General features: G+C 40.9%; 2 protein-coding genes across 3 annotated transcripts in view; both read left to right on the top strand.

Moving 5' to 3' along the window:
* Positions 1 to 2,009, top strand: part of lmbr1l (limb development membrane protein 1-like) — a 17,833-nt gene extending 15,824 nt beyond the window's left edge. Inside the window, exon 17 of the mRNA XM_014018839.1 lies at positions 561 to 2,009. Coding sequence (XP_013874293.1) covers positions 561 to 646 — 86 coding nt within the window. The 3' untranslated portion in view covers positions 647 to 2,009. The remainder of the gene's footprint in view (positions 1 to 560) is intronic.
* A 5,517-nt stretch (positions 2,010 to 7,526) lies between these two features.
* dhh (desert hedgehog signaling molecule) lies at positions 7,527 to 11,502 on the top strand. Of its 2 annotated transcripts, XM_014018861.1 has the most exons (4): positions 7,527 to 7,894; positions 8,125 to 8,558; positions 10,008 to 10,269; positions 10,374 to 11,502. In XM_014018861.1, the coding sequence occupies exons 2-4, from the start codon at positions 8,247 to 8,249 to the stop codon at positions 11,192 to 11,194; spliced, it is 1,395 nt and encodes a 464-aa protein (XP_013874315.1). In that variant the 5' UTR covers positions 7,527 to 7,894; positions 8,125 to 8,246; the 3' UTR covers positions 11,195 to 11,502. The 2 variants fall into 2 exon arrangements, with proteins under 2 accessions (XP_013874315.1, XP_013874306.1); XM_014018852.1 differs by having other exon boundaries at positions 7,527 to 8,558.
* Positions 11,503 to 13,197: the final 1,695 nt, after the last annotated feature.

Raw genomic sequence — 13,197 nt, forward strand, 5'->3', positions numbered from 1 at the left:
CTGTTTACTGTTTTCAACTAGATTTGTGCTCCTTTTTTATGTTTTTTTCAGCTTTGTTTCTGTGTTAGCTACTTTTCAACTATAACTATTTCATCTTGGTTCTAATTTTAAATTGTGGCTGCTACCTTTAGCTTATTTTATGCTAATTTTAGCTGTTTTATGCTACTTTAGCTAAAGATCTGCTTCTGCTATTCTTCTGTTGTTTTTTTTTACTTTTTATGATTTTTTTCCCTGCTACCTAGTGCTATGTATGTATGCTTCTTACATATGTTTTCATCTATTCAGATATTTTAGCTTTTAGCTGTTTTCTCTTTTCAACTAGATTTGTGCTCCTTTTTACTGTTTTTCTGCAGAATTTTTTGCTTCTTACAGCTTTTCAAAGTGCTGCATTAACACTTTTCCTATAAAAGGTTTTCAGCTCAATTTCGGCAGATTTCAGCTTAAGTTTTCAGCATGAAGCATTCACATTTCTTTAGTTACATTTAAATCAGTGTTTTGCCCTACCTTTGAGAGTTTATTGTTCTACTTTGTGAATRTCCTTGTTTTTTTTTCCCTCACAGGACTCCACAGGCTGCCTTTAACTGTGTCCCGGTCCACCATCCCATTCAGACTCCTCCTGGCCAGTGGACTATCTAAAATCCAGTGACTTTTATTCTCCTCATAACTGTGTTGTTCTAAGATTTAAAAAAATCTGAGCCATTCCAAGCATGCCTCCTCTTGGAATAAAGGGAGCGACGGCTCAGTCTCTGATTGGGTCTTTCCCGAACGACAGGACGGGGTGACGACCACAGGTGTGTGTCTGTGTTGCGTCCAGTTGGAGCACAGCTTTGATGCTGGATCCAAGATTGTGCTGCCATTTGACTGCAAGTACTGCTGCAGCTGCGAGCTGAGTCATCACAGGCAGACGAGGAGGGAGGAAAAAAGATGGAAGCCATGCGGGCAGCCCTGCCACGCTGAGCAATAAAGTCAGCAGAGTTATTCTGACATGTCACGTTAAAGCTGTGTCATAAATCCCTCTTCCTGTTCCACGTTTACAGAGTAGTTGTTCTTGAAAACTCCCCAATAAATTCATCTTCTCTTATCAGTTTTAAGATAGGGAAACCTTTGCTTCCATGTTTTGGGGATTTGTTTAGTAGCATTTTGTAGTTAATATGTAAATGGGATAGTATTTTKTGTGATTTTTACTTTATTTTTGAGAACATAAAACCTACTGAATGTGACAAGTTAGCCAGGAAACTGTTTAATAACTAATCAGGAAAAAAAAACTCCTGCCTTAACCAATCAAACTGTGAATCTTTACGATGTTTTCTGCGGGACTGTGCAATATCTTATTACTGTAAAATCTCACCTTTATTAACTTTACCAAAAGTCATTTCAGAATGGTCTATTTTGTTTCATGTTGCACACCAAGTTGAATATGTGAATGTCTTTTTTTTTATGTCAATCCTGATTCTCAGGCCTTGTGATCTTTCCCAGTTTTGTGATGATGGCATAAATTTTGTGTTATCAGCATCATCTCATCACTGTGTGTGTGTGTGTGTGTGTGTGTGTGTGTGTGTGTGGTGACCTTGTGTCACTGTTTGTTGTAGCTGCTGTATCAGCAGGTTGTTGGTGTGACCAGCAGGGGGCAGTATGTCTTAAAACCCAACCTTCATGTTGTGGAAGACTGTCTTCTCGTTATATATACATTGTATATGAAACACTCTAAAGTTTACCCATTGCTTTTTTCTTTTCTTTTTTTTTTCTGGGAATGTAATGACATTTTAAACTGGGATGTTTGCCTTTTTTTTTACTTTTATTTATGGGTGTTGTGGGATTCATATGACATTTTACTAGTTTTAAAAGAATTCATTATGTTTGTAATATGAGAGAAAAAATATATTTCAAGTTCTAAAAGACAAAAGTTAAAGGTTTACTTTTCAAATGTTTCACGTTTTCTCTAAGCTGATTTTTTCTTGTTTTTAAACGTCAGTGTTATGAGAAAGCAATAAAAATTTGTTTGTTTTTAACTTTGTATCTTTTCGGCTACACGTCAATGTGCCTTTTACTGTAAGCTCCTTGATACTGTTACATTTTTACAAAGTGTAACAAGGCTGAGCAATACACTTTGTGTGTGTGTGTGTGGTAAGGTCATCTGTCCACTGCGTCCCTCCACCCTGTTCTTTGACTTCTTTAATCAGGAGCAGAAGAAAGCAATATTTTGAGCCATCTGTCAGCAGTGTCCACCCACGACGCCACTCCAGCCGTGGCCCACGCTTTCCCCACTTCGATGCAAACGCCAGATTAAAATAAAACAAAAGCAAAAAAAAAAAAAAAAAAACTCTCCTTGACACCCCCACCTCCCTTCTATTCCTTTTCCTCTCTTATTTTTCGTTTCCGCTCCTCCTCTTTTCTGAAGTCTGTTCAAGACCATTCCTCCAGCTCTGATTAACTTCACCCTCATCTTTTTTTTTTCTGTTTGCATTTCTTGTTTTGTTTTGTTAGATGTTTTAATTAAGCCTATTTAGTTTAGCTTTTGTTTTTGCACTTCGCTTCCTTTAGCTGAGAAAAGGGAAATGAACTGAAATGTCACTGCACCATTAGTGGCACACCGAGAGGCTCGGAGGAAGTGACACATCAGATAAAAGGTGTGCTTTATAAAGAAATGCCAAAGTCATTGTCTGGCTCACTAAAGAAAAGAACATTCGGAGTGATTGTCGCTGGTAATCAAACATACCCTTTACGGCTGAAGATTGGGTAAAAGCTAACCTGCGCTGAGGCCTTCAGTCTCTTCTGTGCTGCTTGAACTTCTTTTATTTGAGGTTTTTCACAGATCAGAATCTGTGCTCAGAGTTTCCCATATTATGGTGATTATTCTAATTCTTCTTTCCAGAACTGAGTAACTCCGTTTTGTCTAAAAGGGACCTCGGCAACAAACTCAAAAGTTGTTAGTTCACCGTTGAGTTAGGTCTGAGCAGGAGTTCAACTGCTTCTCATCTTCAAAGTTCTCCTTAGCAGTGGGGCTTCTAGAAATTTTTTTAATGATGTAACCATGTGGTGGTGGAGGTTGGCCACCAAAACCAAAATCCAGACTAGATTTACAGATTTGTGATGTTGTCATGTACAGGTTATATGATAATATGGCAGTAATTTCTTAAATTCTTGTACTGAATTTAACAAAAAAAAATGTTTTTAATGTTCAAAATACTTTACAGTTAATTGAAGTTTGCCATCATTATCATTCATGTCTGAACTCTCTCTTTAATCCCAATTTTGACATCATCACCTGTCACCACTGAAGACAAGAGTTTTAAGAATAATGTGAGTGGAGTACGGTAAATGGACTGTATTTATATTGCGCTTTTCTATCCATCCAGGACACTCAAAGTGCTTCATACGACAATCTGTGCCCTCATTTACCCATTCACACAGCACTCTAGTAGGTCTCTACAAAGCTAGCGTACAATCAGTCTATGGAGACTAATCAGTGCCAATCACATTCATACACTGATGGGACACACATCAGAGGCATAGGGGTGAAGTGTCTTGCCCAAGGACAACTGAGACAGCTGGACGGGGGATCGAACCAGCGACCTTCCAGTTCCAGGACTACTCCCCTAACCACTCTGCCACAGCCGCCACAAAGTATCCAGTCTTTGTGTCTCTACTTTTTTGTGGCCCATTGCTGACATCAAAAATAAGCAGATGTGTATTTGCCTGTGTCTGTGTGGTGAGTGTATTCATTTGTCTCTGTTAGCAAAATATCATGGTTTGTCTCATGCTAATGAGAAAATGTTCTAATCATGTCTGTTAAATCAATGTTTTAATGAATTCATAATGAAAGTTTCTTTTAGTTTGTAGTGTTTGTCATTAAGGTTGGTGAGCACATTTAAACCCTAACCATTTTACCATCATCATAAAAGGTCAAGCGCAGTTCAATGAAAGTGTCCCACTGGTCCCAGTGGGTGACACACTCCATGGGACTCGATGTCAGGCGTATCGGGAACAAGGCGGGAAACTGGCAGCTTGTAATGGGATGAGATAGGCTATCTTTATTGTCAAAACACACGAATGAAGGGGGGAGAGGGGGGCAGATTAGCCTTCCTGACAGTCGGCCCGTTTGAAGCGCGAGCCAAAGTGCATTAGGGGCTATTATTCCCTCTTTTCTACACTTGCTAATATGGACCCACTCAGGAAAAGGCGAGACTTGCTCGCTAATCAACTGATAATGGGTCCGCACTGTCCGTTTGGCCGCAGCCGCCCGCCATCCTGTGTGCACACTCACGGCACACTCGCTTCACACGACGTGGGGGCCTTTGTTTTGTCGGGAAAGCTCTAGCGTGACTCGAGGAGAAACGCACGACCACGGTTTCTTTCAGCTGTGCAGAAAACTCTCAGTCAATCAATTTCTTTGGGCCAAGTTCACCCAGTAAGGTAGGTCTTATCTGACCTTTGACCTGCTCGTCTGCAGCCAGGAAGTTCCAACCCTCTAATTCTATTGTCCACTTTGTGCAGCATCGTCTGAAAACGCGTTTAATGAAATGTGTTTACAGAAATGTTTTTCAGCTTTACAGCTCAAAACACAAAGTGACTGGTGGAACCTGCAGCTCAAAGCCAAAAACCCAGAAGCCAGGAATCATCCAGCGTGTGCAGCCACATCTGAAAGCACCACCCTGCCTCTTCCTGCACTGATAACGCACGGAGAGACAGTGAGGAGGGTGGTGCAGCCGTGGGCTCGGAGTGAGGATGTGTGTGTCCGTGTGTGTGTGTGTGTGTGTGTGTGTGTGTGACTGGAACATGTGAGGGTGAAATGGCAGCTTCTTGACTTTTCTCTCCACACACCCTTAAGACGGCCTCCATCAGAGGAAGCTGCTCCTGCAGAGTGTCTATTCAGCTCCGAGAGAAAGACAAACACTCGAAATGTCAGCGCCAGCAAAAAAAAATACAAGTTCTATTTTCTGAAAAATGCGTCACACAAAAGGAAAAAGAAAACTGTGATCTTTAGCTAAACTTTTCTGTTAACTTTTACAGCCCGCTACCAAAGGCAAAACCATCATTTGCTCGTGTGTGAACATGTTTGCGTTGTTGGCGAAATGAATCACCGAACAGATTTTAATAAAGCTTTCAGAAAGTAACTATTACTGATTAATTTTGAACATCAGAAACAATTCTGATGCTGAAATTTGATGTGGTAGTAGCTGAGACTCATCCCCAACCTATAATCTGAGAATAATTAATCACACAAGATCTGTGTTTAAAGCCTTGACATTATTTACTGTCTGTTATCAACTGTCAAATGAATCAACTGTCTGTTAGCAAAATATTTCAAAAAACACAATGGATTTTAATGAAAATATCAGAATGTACTGAGTAAATGTGCCTCTATAACTGATTAACTTTTGGAGTTGACCCAGTTCAAGATGACCACCACAGCCATCACACCTTAGAAACACAAAACAAGGCTGTAACTCCACCAGTTTTTTATAAAATGAGCTAAAATTTGGTGTAGTAGTAGCTGAGTGTCATTCCCAACAAACACTTTGACAATAACAAAACATTATTCATCATCTTCAAGTAAAATCCTGGCATTAACTGCTGGAGTCATCCCTGTTTGTCTGTTAGCGAAATATCTCATGAACCACCGGCTGGATTTCAATGACACTTTTAGAGACTAATCAGTAACTGAACAGCTACAATTGATTAACTTTTGAAGCCACATCCAGTTGGTGTTTGATTAGTGGCTCAGGTGAAAACATTCGCTCAGAACAAAGCAGGGAACGCTCACCCAAGCAGGAAAGATCTCGTTTTCTTGCACCGTGGCTAGAGCAGGAAACGAATCCATTCACCCGGCCATGTACTCCCATCCTGAAAGAAGGGAGTGAAATGCCAAAAAAGAGGCAGAAGGGGGAGCAGGCACCAAAATAAAAACTAATAATAATGACTTTATTTCCATCTCCTGCTCACAGATGTTTGCTTCCTTCCTTTCCCTTTCATGCCAGATGGAAATCTCTCTTTTTTTTCCTTCTCTTTTTGTTGCACGCCTTTGAAGAGAAACACTGTGGAGTGGCTGATTGGAGATATGAAAGTGTTTGTTGCTCTTTTTTTTTTTTTTTTGATTGAGTCCCCGCATTTGTTAGGAGGGCTGAGATCTCTCATCTGTGTCGTCTGAGCCAGACTAAAGCCTTCGTCTGTGTTTACCGTAAAGACAGGAAGATGCAGCCTTTTTAGCCCCTGCCGTCCCTCCCCACAACATCCTGGGATCATCTTAGAAGCTCCCCCCCCCCAACAAGGATGCCTTTCTACGACCCGGCGGAGCTCTGTGACCTGAGCAAGAAAAAGAAAACGTGCACTTTTAATGACTTCATTAGATGCTTCATTTGTATTAAAAAGGCATGAAAACAAGCAGAAGTGCACGACTGAGATGAACCATAAAAAGACTGGATGAAGCCAGGAAGCTAGAAAAAGTGCGACAACACTCTGACGTTTGACCTCTCATTAATTTAAGCTTTCCTGCATGATTATTGATGTCACACCCTTGAGACACGGTATCACTCTTTTTGTGCTCCTTGTCTGGCATCATCTGACACRTTTCACGGGTCTCCCAGCCATTGTTTGGAGGTGGATAAAAATAATAACGTGACAGTTTGGCTGAGGGGTGTTTCCAGTGTAGGGGTCCTGGGGGTTCAGCGGGGTATCAGGTGGGGTCAGGCTGGCTCCCTGAACACAGGAAGGCAACACTGTAAGTCATGGTCAGGAGTGGGGCGGTGGGGGGATRGTGAGGCAGGACACTTGTGTTGTCAGACCCTCACCTTCAACTCTGTCTAATAAAAACCAGCAGAGTGGGATGGGTGGGAAGAGTGAAGAAAAGGAAGGTCATGTAAGGTCTTAAGACATTCAGGTTCTTTTTATAAAAATAAAAGTTWTTACATTAGCCTTTTGTAGATTTATCATTGAAATGAACATAATATTATGCAAAAGCAGTTTCTGCTGCATTACACAGCAAAGTTTTAAACACGATTTGTGTATTTTTTTTAACACTGTGACTAATTTCAGCTATGACCACAGCAAATTTTAGCTCTATCTAACTTGATAGCCAAATTTGTGTTTACTAATGTTAGTTAGATGTGGCGGCCATCTTGTATCCGATTGATCTCACATGTTATTCAGTTTTAGATTAATATAAATGTATTAATTTTGGAAAGTTTCATTAAAATCCATCCAATGGTTCATGAGATATTTTGCTATCAATCCAGGTTTTAAGCAAAAATAAACAAGTGTTGAGCAATGTGTTGCACTCAAAGTATAACTTATAGACAAAACTCAGATGCTATTAAATTTTAGCTTAATATCTGTTAAAAGGATTGAATTAAAGCTATTTTAAATGTTTGTTAAGCATAATTAGCTCAGGCGGCCATCTTGAATCGACTCCAAATGTTAATCAGTTGTAGATGAATATCCGATAATTACTTTTTGAAAGTCTCGTTAAAATCCGTCCAGTGGTTTAAGAGATATTTTGCTAACACACACACGGGAAGGAGATGTGTGTGTGAGCTCACCATCTGCTGAATTGGAGGCGTGTGCTGCGGTGGAGGGAGCGCGCAGAGGAAGGAGGGCAATCATGTCCGGACGCTCTAAATGGCTGGCGCAAAGGTGGCCAAGAGCGCAGAGACGCGGCGGAGGGAAAAGGTGGACGAAGGAGGAGCGGAGGAAAAAAAAGAGAGAGGATATTTACCTGGGTGGACAGAGGAAAACATAGAGAGGAGCGGTCATAAAACAACTTCCACACAGTGAGAGGAGCCGTCAGACTTCAGGTGTGCGTTAATTTGAACCGGAAACTGCGTGGAGAGACCCTTAAAAACCACCTGCGTGAGGAGGACACKGGGAGATGTCGTTCATTTCATAGCAAAGTCATAAGGTGAAACTTCTCAGAAACTTCTTCAATTTTTTTCCTTTTTTTTGGGTTCATTTTGAAAAATTGATGCCAAACTTCAGTAAATAGTCATCTGTTTCTGCACTGGTTTTGCTCACTTCCATCTTTAACAATAAAAAACAAAAAACAATAAAAGATCTATTTTTTGTTGTTTTTTTAAGTGACGCCTATTTGCTCCAGCAGTCTTCTGTAAATATTTATGTTATAAATATCAGGACTAATCTCCCATGATTTGGAATGGACCAAGACCTGACCCTCATTCAGTTGCTGTCACTCACCCCTGGAACTGGGCTATCACCTGTGAGCGTCTGACCCCAGGACGCCCCAAGACTACCCAATGAAGCGGTTCTGGTGGGCCCGTCTGGTGGCACCACTCGGCCTGCTTGTGGTGTGGACCTGCGCCTGGCTGGTCCAAGGATGTGGGCCAGGCCCTGGGTACGGCATGCGTTCCAGGACCAGGAAACTCACGGCCATGCACTACAAGCAGTTCTCCCCCAACTTCTCAGAAAACAACATCGGGGCCAGCGGGAGAGCGGAGGGCAAGATCACGCGCAACTCGGAGCGCTTCAACCAGCTGGTGTGCAACTACAATCCAGACATTGTCTTCAAGGATGAGGAGAACACCAGCGCAGACCGCTTCATGACTAAGGTGAGACGGATTAACCACAGAAACRCCCTCAGGAACAAAATCTTGCACTGAAGTTCACCTCAGCAGGTTGACTAATAGATTCTTTGACAGGTGTATCCTCTCTCTGCACCTGTATGAACTTTCCTTACAGGAAGGGGTCAAATGAAGCCTACAGCTCAGCCACTTTATGTCACCTTGAGATCCAACCATATGATCTCATTCATTGTTTGCTGAAGCCTCAGCTACCTGCTTTTTGGCAGGTTCTGAACAGAGAAGTCGAGTGTTTGAACCAGTCTTTCCTCACAGTTTTTGTAGAGATAAGACCAGTACATCATTTAATAGTTCCTCATTAAAACTTGTCTTAAGCTTTTTACATATATATAAATGATCTGTATAAGTGTGGCACCTTTTTTTCTTTTATTTCTTAGAGATGACTCTCAAGTCATAGGCAACACTGACATTTCTAAAGCCCCACTTCTGGAAAGTCTCAGMGATTATTATGGATGTAAATCTGTGTTTCTTCCCTTCCCCAGAGTGATTGTATGTGATGAACATCTGTAATTGTATATGTGTACCCTCCTGGTACCCAACTCGAGTGTGTGTATGTCTCCTTTTTTATTGCCCACATGTGAAAGACGCTCTTTGTGCATCATTTTGGAAACTCAGAGGGGTCGCCTATACAAAATTCCCGCCTGCTGAAGTAATGGCACCGTTGGAAAGGCGACTATTGTAGTTGTGACAATGAAACGCCTCTCCTCAATGGCGCTGTGGCAGAAATGTACCCAGTTTGTTTTCTGCCCCTCACTCTTGGCTGTCACATTCCCAAGTCCGTGCCCATACATTCTTCCCCTCTGGCCTCCCCATTCGATTCAACCTCTACCCTCCTCCACCACGCTTTCTTCTCACCAAACTTCTGCTCACGCTCTTCGTCTTTTGCCGTCATCTTGAAAGGGTAACTTTTAGACCACGAGACCTGTGCCCTCTTAGGTCACAAGTGAAATACAAGACCTGACGATGAGTGTATCACCTCAGATGCTGGCGTCATCATTTCTTTTCTTTTTCCTCCCAGTCGTCTATTTTGTGACAATGATGACACAGTCTGCAACATTATGGTCCCACGGGGGTGTTAAAAGTCACTGTGCACGTATTTGATCAAATGTCTCAGGGGTGAAAGTGTGTAACTCAAGACTGGAACAAGCTGGAAAGGCAGAGAATGGCCTTGATTATTCTGTCACCCTGTGGAAAAGGCCAAAGAATGTGCCAAACTGGCTACAGTAGGTTGCACTCTGATTGTTTGTGCAAAGTGAGATGGTCTTTAACAAAGTAGTCTAGAGAAGGATGTCTACATTTGAAGACAGTATATTGAAATACTTAGGTTCATAAATATAACTTTGTCCAGCTTTCTGGCAGACAAATAATTGTTTGAACACAAAGTTGTTTATGTACAATCACCTCTGTTCTTTTTTGCAGCGATGTAAGGATTGTTTGAACCGGTTGGCCATTGCAGTGATGAACCAGTGGCCAGGGGTGCACCTGCGTGTGACGGAAGCCTGGGATGAAGACGGTCACCATCCCCAAGGCTCTCTGCACTATGAAGGCCGGGCTGTGGATATAACCACTGACGACAGGGAAACAGAAAAGTATGGGCTCTTGGCTCAGCTGGCTGTGGAAGCAGGATTTGACTGGGTCTACTACGAGTCCAAGCATCATGTCCACTGCTCGGTAAAATCTGGTGAGTTTAAGGGAGATTTTATGCCGCTGTTCTAAATTGGGAAATATATATGCTAGTAAGTGGTGTGACAGTGTGTTGTTTGTTTTCTGACAATATTTTTGTAGATAAATCTGAGGCTGTGGAAAGAGGTGGTTGCTTCCCAGGCTGTGCCCGGGTGACTCTTGCTGGAGGGATGCAGAAGACTCTGTCTTCATTGGCCCCTGGCGACAGGGTTCTGGCCCTGTCGGAAACGGGACAAATTGTGTACAGCCAAGTCCTCGTGTTTCTGCACCAGGTCAAAGAAAGCCGGTCTACCTTTCTGTCGCTGGATACAGAAGATGGACAGAGATTGGTCGTAACTCCTCATCACTTAGTCTTTCTGGTCCCCGACTGCCGGCACGATGGGAGAGGGTACCAGGCTTGGTTTGCGAGCAGAGCTAAAACCGGAGACTGTGTCCTCATCAGTACAGAAAGCGGTCAAACGCGACCATCCCAAATAGTGTCCGTTTCAGTTACGGACAGTGTGGGAGTGTATGCGCCCCTGACAGAAGCTGGAACTCTGTTTGTCGATGGGGTTCTGGTCTCCAGCTATGCCCTGTTGGAGGACCACAGACTGGCACACTGGGCATTTGGACCTTTGCGACTCCTCTACTCGTTAAATCGGCTACTCTGGGGGGAGACGATGACAACGGGAGTAAAGACCATTGACTATAAAAAAGCTTGCACTGAGACTGCAACATGTTATAGCACTTTGACCACGAAGGACAATGCAGATATATATGAAAATAATTACATTCTGAACAAACAGGACAATCTTAGTAAACCTCTCGTGATGAAAATCCAAAAAAAGCACGCCCTGCAAAGACAAACAGACGTTCACTGGTATGCTAGGTTACTCTACAGAGTAGCRTGCATCTTTTTAGACTTTAATTTATCAAATTCTTAAAAGCCAAAAACTGAAAATAAATAATATACTAAGAACTATGAATTAAAAAAACACTGGAATGATTTATCAGATTCTTGTTTGTATTCTACTGTAAACATACAGTTCTTGAGTCTATGAATGATATAATAAACAATTGGTCTGTGCCAAAATCAATGTATATTAGCCTATTTGTACATTATCTGTTTCTTATTTTTTTACTTAAAAGGTATAAAAGTCTAATGTCAATGTATTCAGTACAACAGAACTTTTATTTTTGTACTTCTTGAATCATAATATATATAAAGGTTGCATTTATAATAACTCCACGTCTTGTATGTGTCTTATCACAAAACAAATAAAAATTTCTTTTTTTGTGAAACAATAGTTTGTTTTTAATTTAACTTTGAAGTAAATTATATCATTTAAAGGGAGGTATTGTTGGATTTAAACTTTTTTTTAAAGTTCTGTTAGTCGAGCCTCGTGAATGTTGCAGTCATGCAGCCTTTGTGTGGAAATCTGGTAATCTAATGGGTTAATRAGAAGCTCAGACATACTTAATATTCTCCTCTCTGTTCCACAACTTTGACTTTTAGCAAACTCTCTTGCGTCAATGGCTTCTTTGAGGCTTCCCAGAAAAAGATACTTTTATCTGTGCAAATTCCTCAAGTTTGTGCCTGAAATAAATGTTTACATTGTTGCACATTTATACTTTTTTTTTTACACCTAGTTTTGGCATCACAATGCAAATATTAAATTTTTTWAAATAAATAATTCTTCCTTTGACAGACTGTATTCTCCAAGAGTTCATGACTTGACTTGAGAAAGGTATGAGCTTATACACCCCCTTGTGGAGGAATTAATACAGTGCTTTAAATTTTCCTTGGAATCACACCAAACATTCCATAAACTTGACAGCTTTAATTATTAAAATTTAACTTGACAAACACTAACTTATTTTACAACCCTTTGCAAAGCAAGTCAAGAATATATAGAGTTAAATAACTAAACATTGTATGTCGTTTTTATTGATGAATATATTCTTAAGAGACTTGACTTTGATATTTACATTGAGTATTTTAAGGAAAACAATTCAATTCAATTCAAAAATACTTTATTGATCCCAGAGGGAAATTAGGCCAAAATGAACTGTGAAATTTTAAGAGACTAAATATTGGATTATCAAAACTCTGACAGTGCATTTTTTAATTTGCCTTTGATGTATAACTGTTAAAAACATTAAAGGTCACAGAAAATTAAAATATCCATTTTTTTCCTCTTTTAGTTTATGTTCTGTTGTAAACAGCTGTGAAGGTATTCCAGGGGATTATCCTTGAAGCAGGAGCCAGATGGGAAAGCGCTGGCTTCGCCGCCTGGCCAATAAGAGTGACCCGGTGTCCAAATTCCAGCCTCTATTTACATCCGCCCACCAATCAGCTGTTGCTGTCTAACCAGACTCAGCCCCCTGCAATCTAATCCAATTTTCCTAAAGCTGAATGGGGAATTAAGTAATCCTGTCAGTGGGACCAGTAATACCCTATTTTCAAAATGAAAACATGCTCACCTCACATTCAGGCAAAGCTTTAGCTGACCACACAGAACCACTTCTGATCGAAACCACTGGTACAAACCATCCATGAGTTCTTCGATGTGGTACCACTGTGCAAACATGGGACTTTAACTATCCATGGATGAAATGTGTACTTTCTTTTTTTGTTTGTTTCGACTTCATAAAGAGCAGCTGTCAACGGTTCAGTTATCATCTCAAAACCACTGAGGTTCTGTGGTTTGTGTTTGTTCTTTAACAGAATTGTTCAGTTTGGGAGACATCTGCACAAATAATTCAACTATTTCTTTCATTCATTCTCAGTTTTCAAATCACTCTCATCAATTARGCAGAGAATTACAATATTAGATACCATCTACAAGAATTATTACATCTTAAAATGGAAACATCTCAGTCAGTGTGTCTATGTTTCACTGCAAGCACAGATTGTTTCAAAATTAAGATTGTTCTTGGTTAAGTT

Source organism: Austrofundulus limnaeus, unplaced genomic scaffold (genome assembly GCF_001266775.1).
Source record: "Austrofundulus limnaeus strain Quisiro unplaced genomic scaffold, Austrofundulus_limnaeus-1.0 Scaffold3, whole genome shotgun sequence".
NCBI lineage: Eukaryota > Metazoa > Chordata > Actinopteri > Cyprinodontiformes > Rivulidae > Austrofundulus > Austrofundulus limnaeus.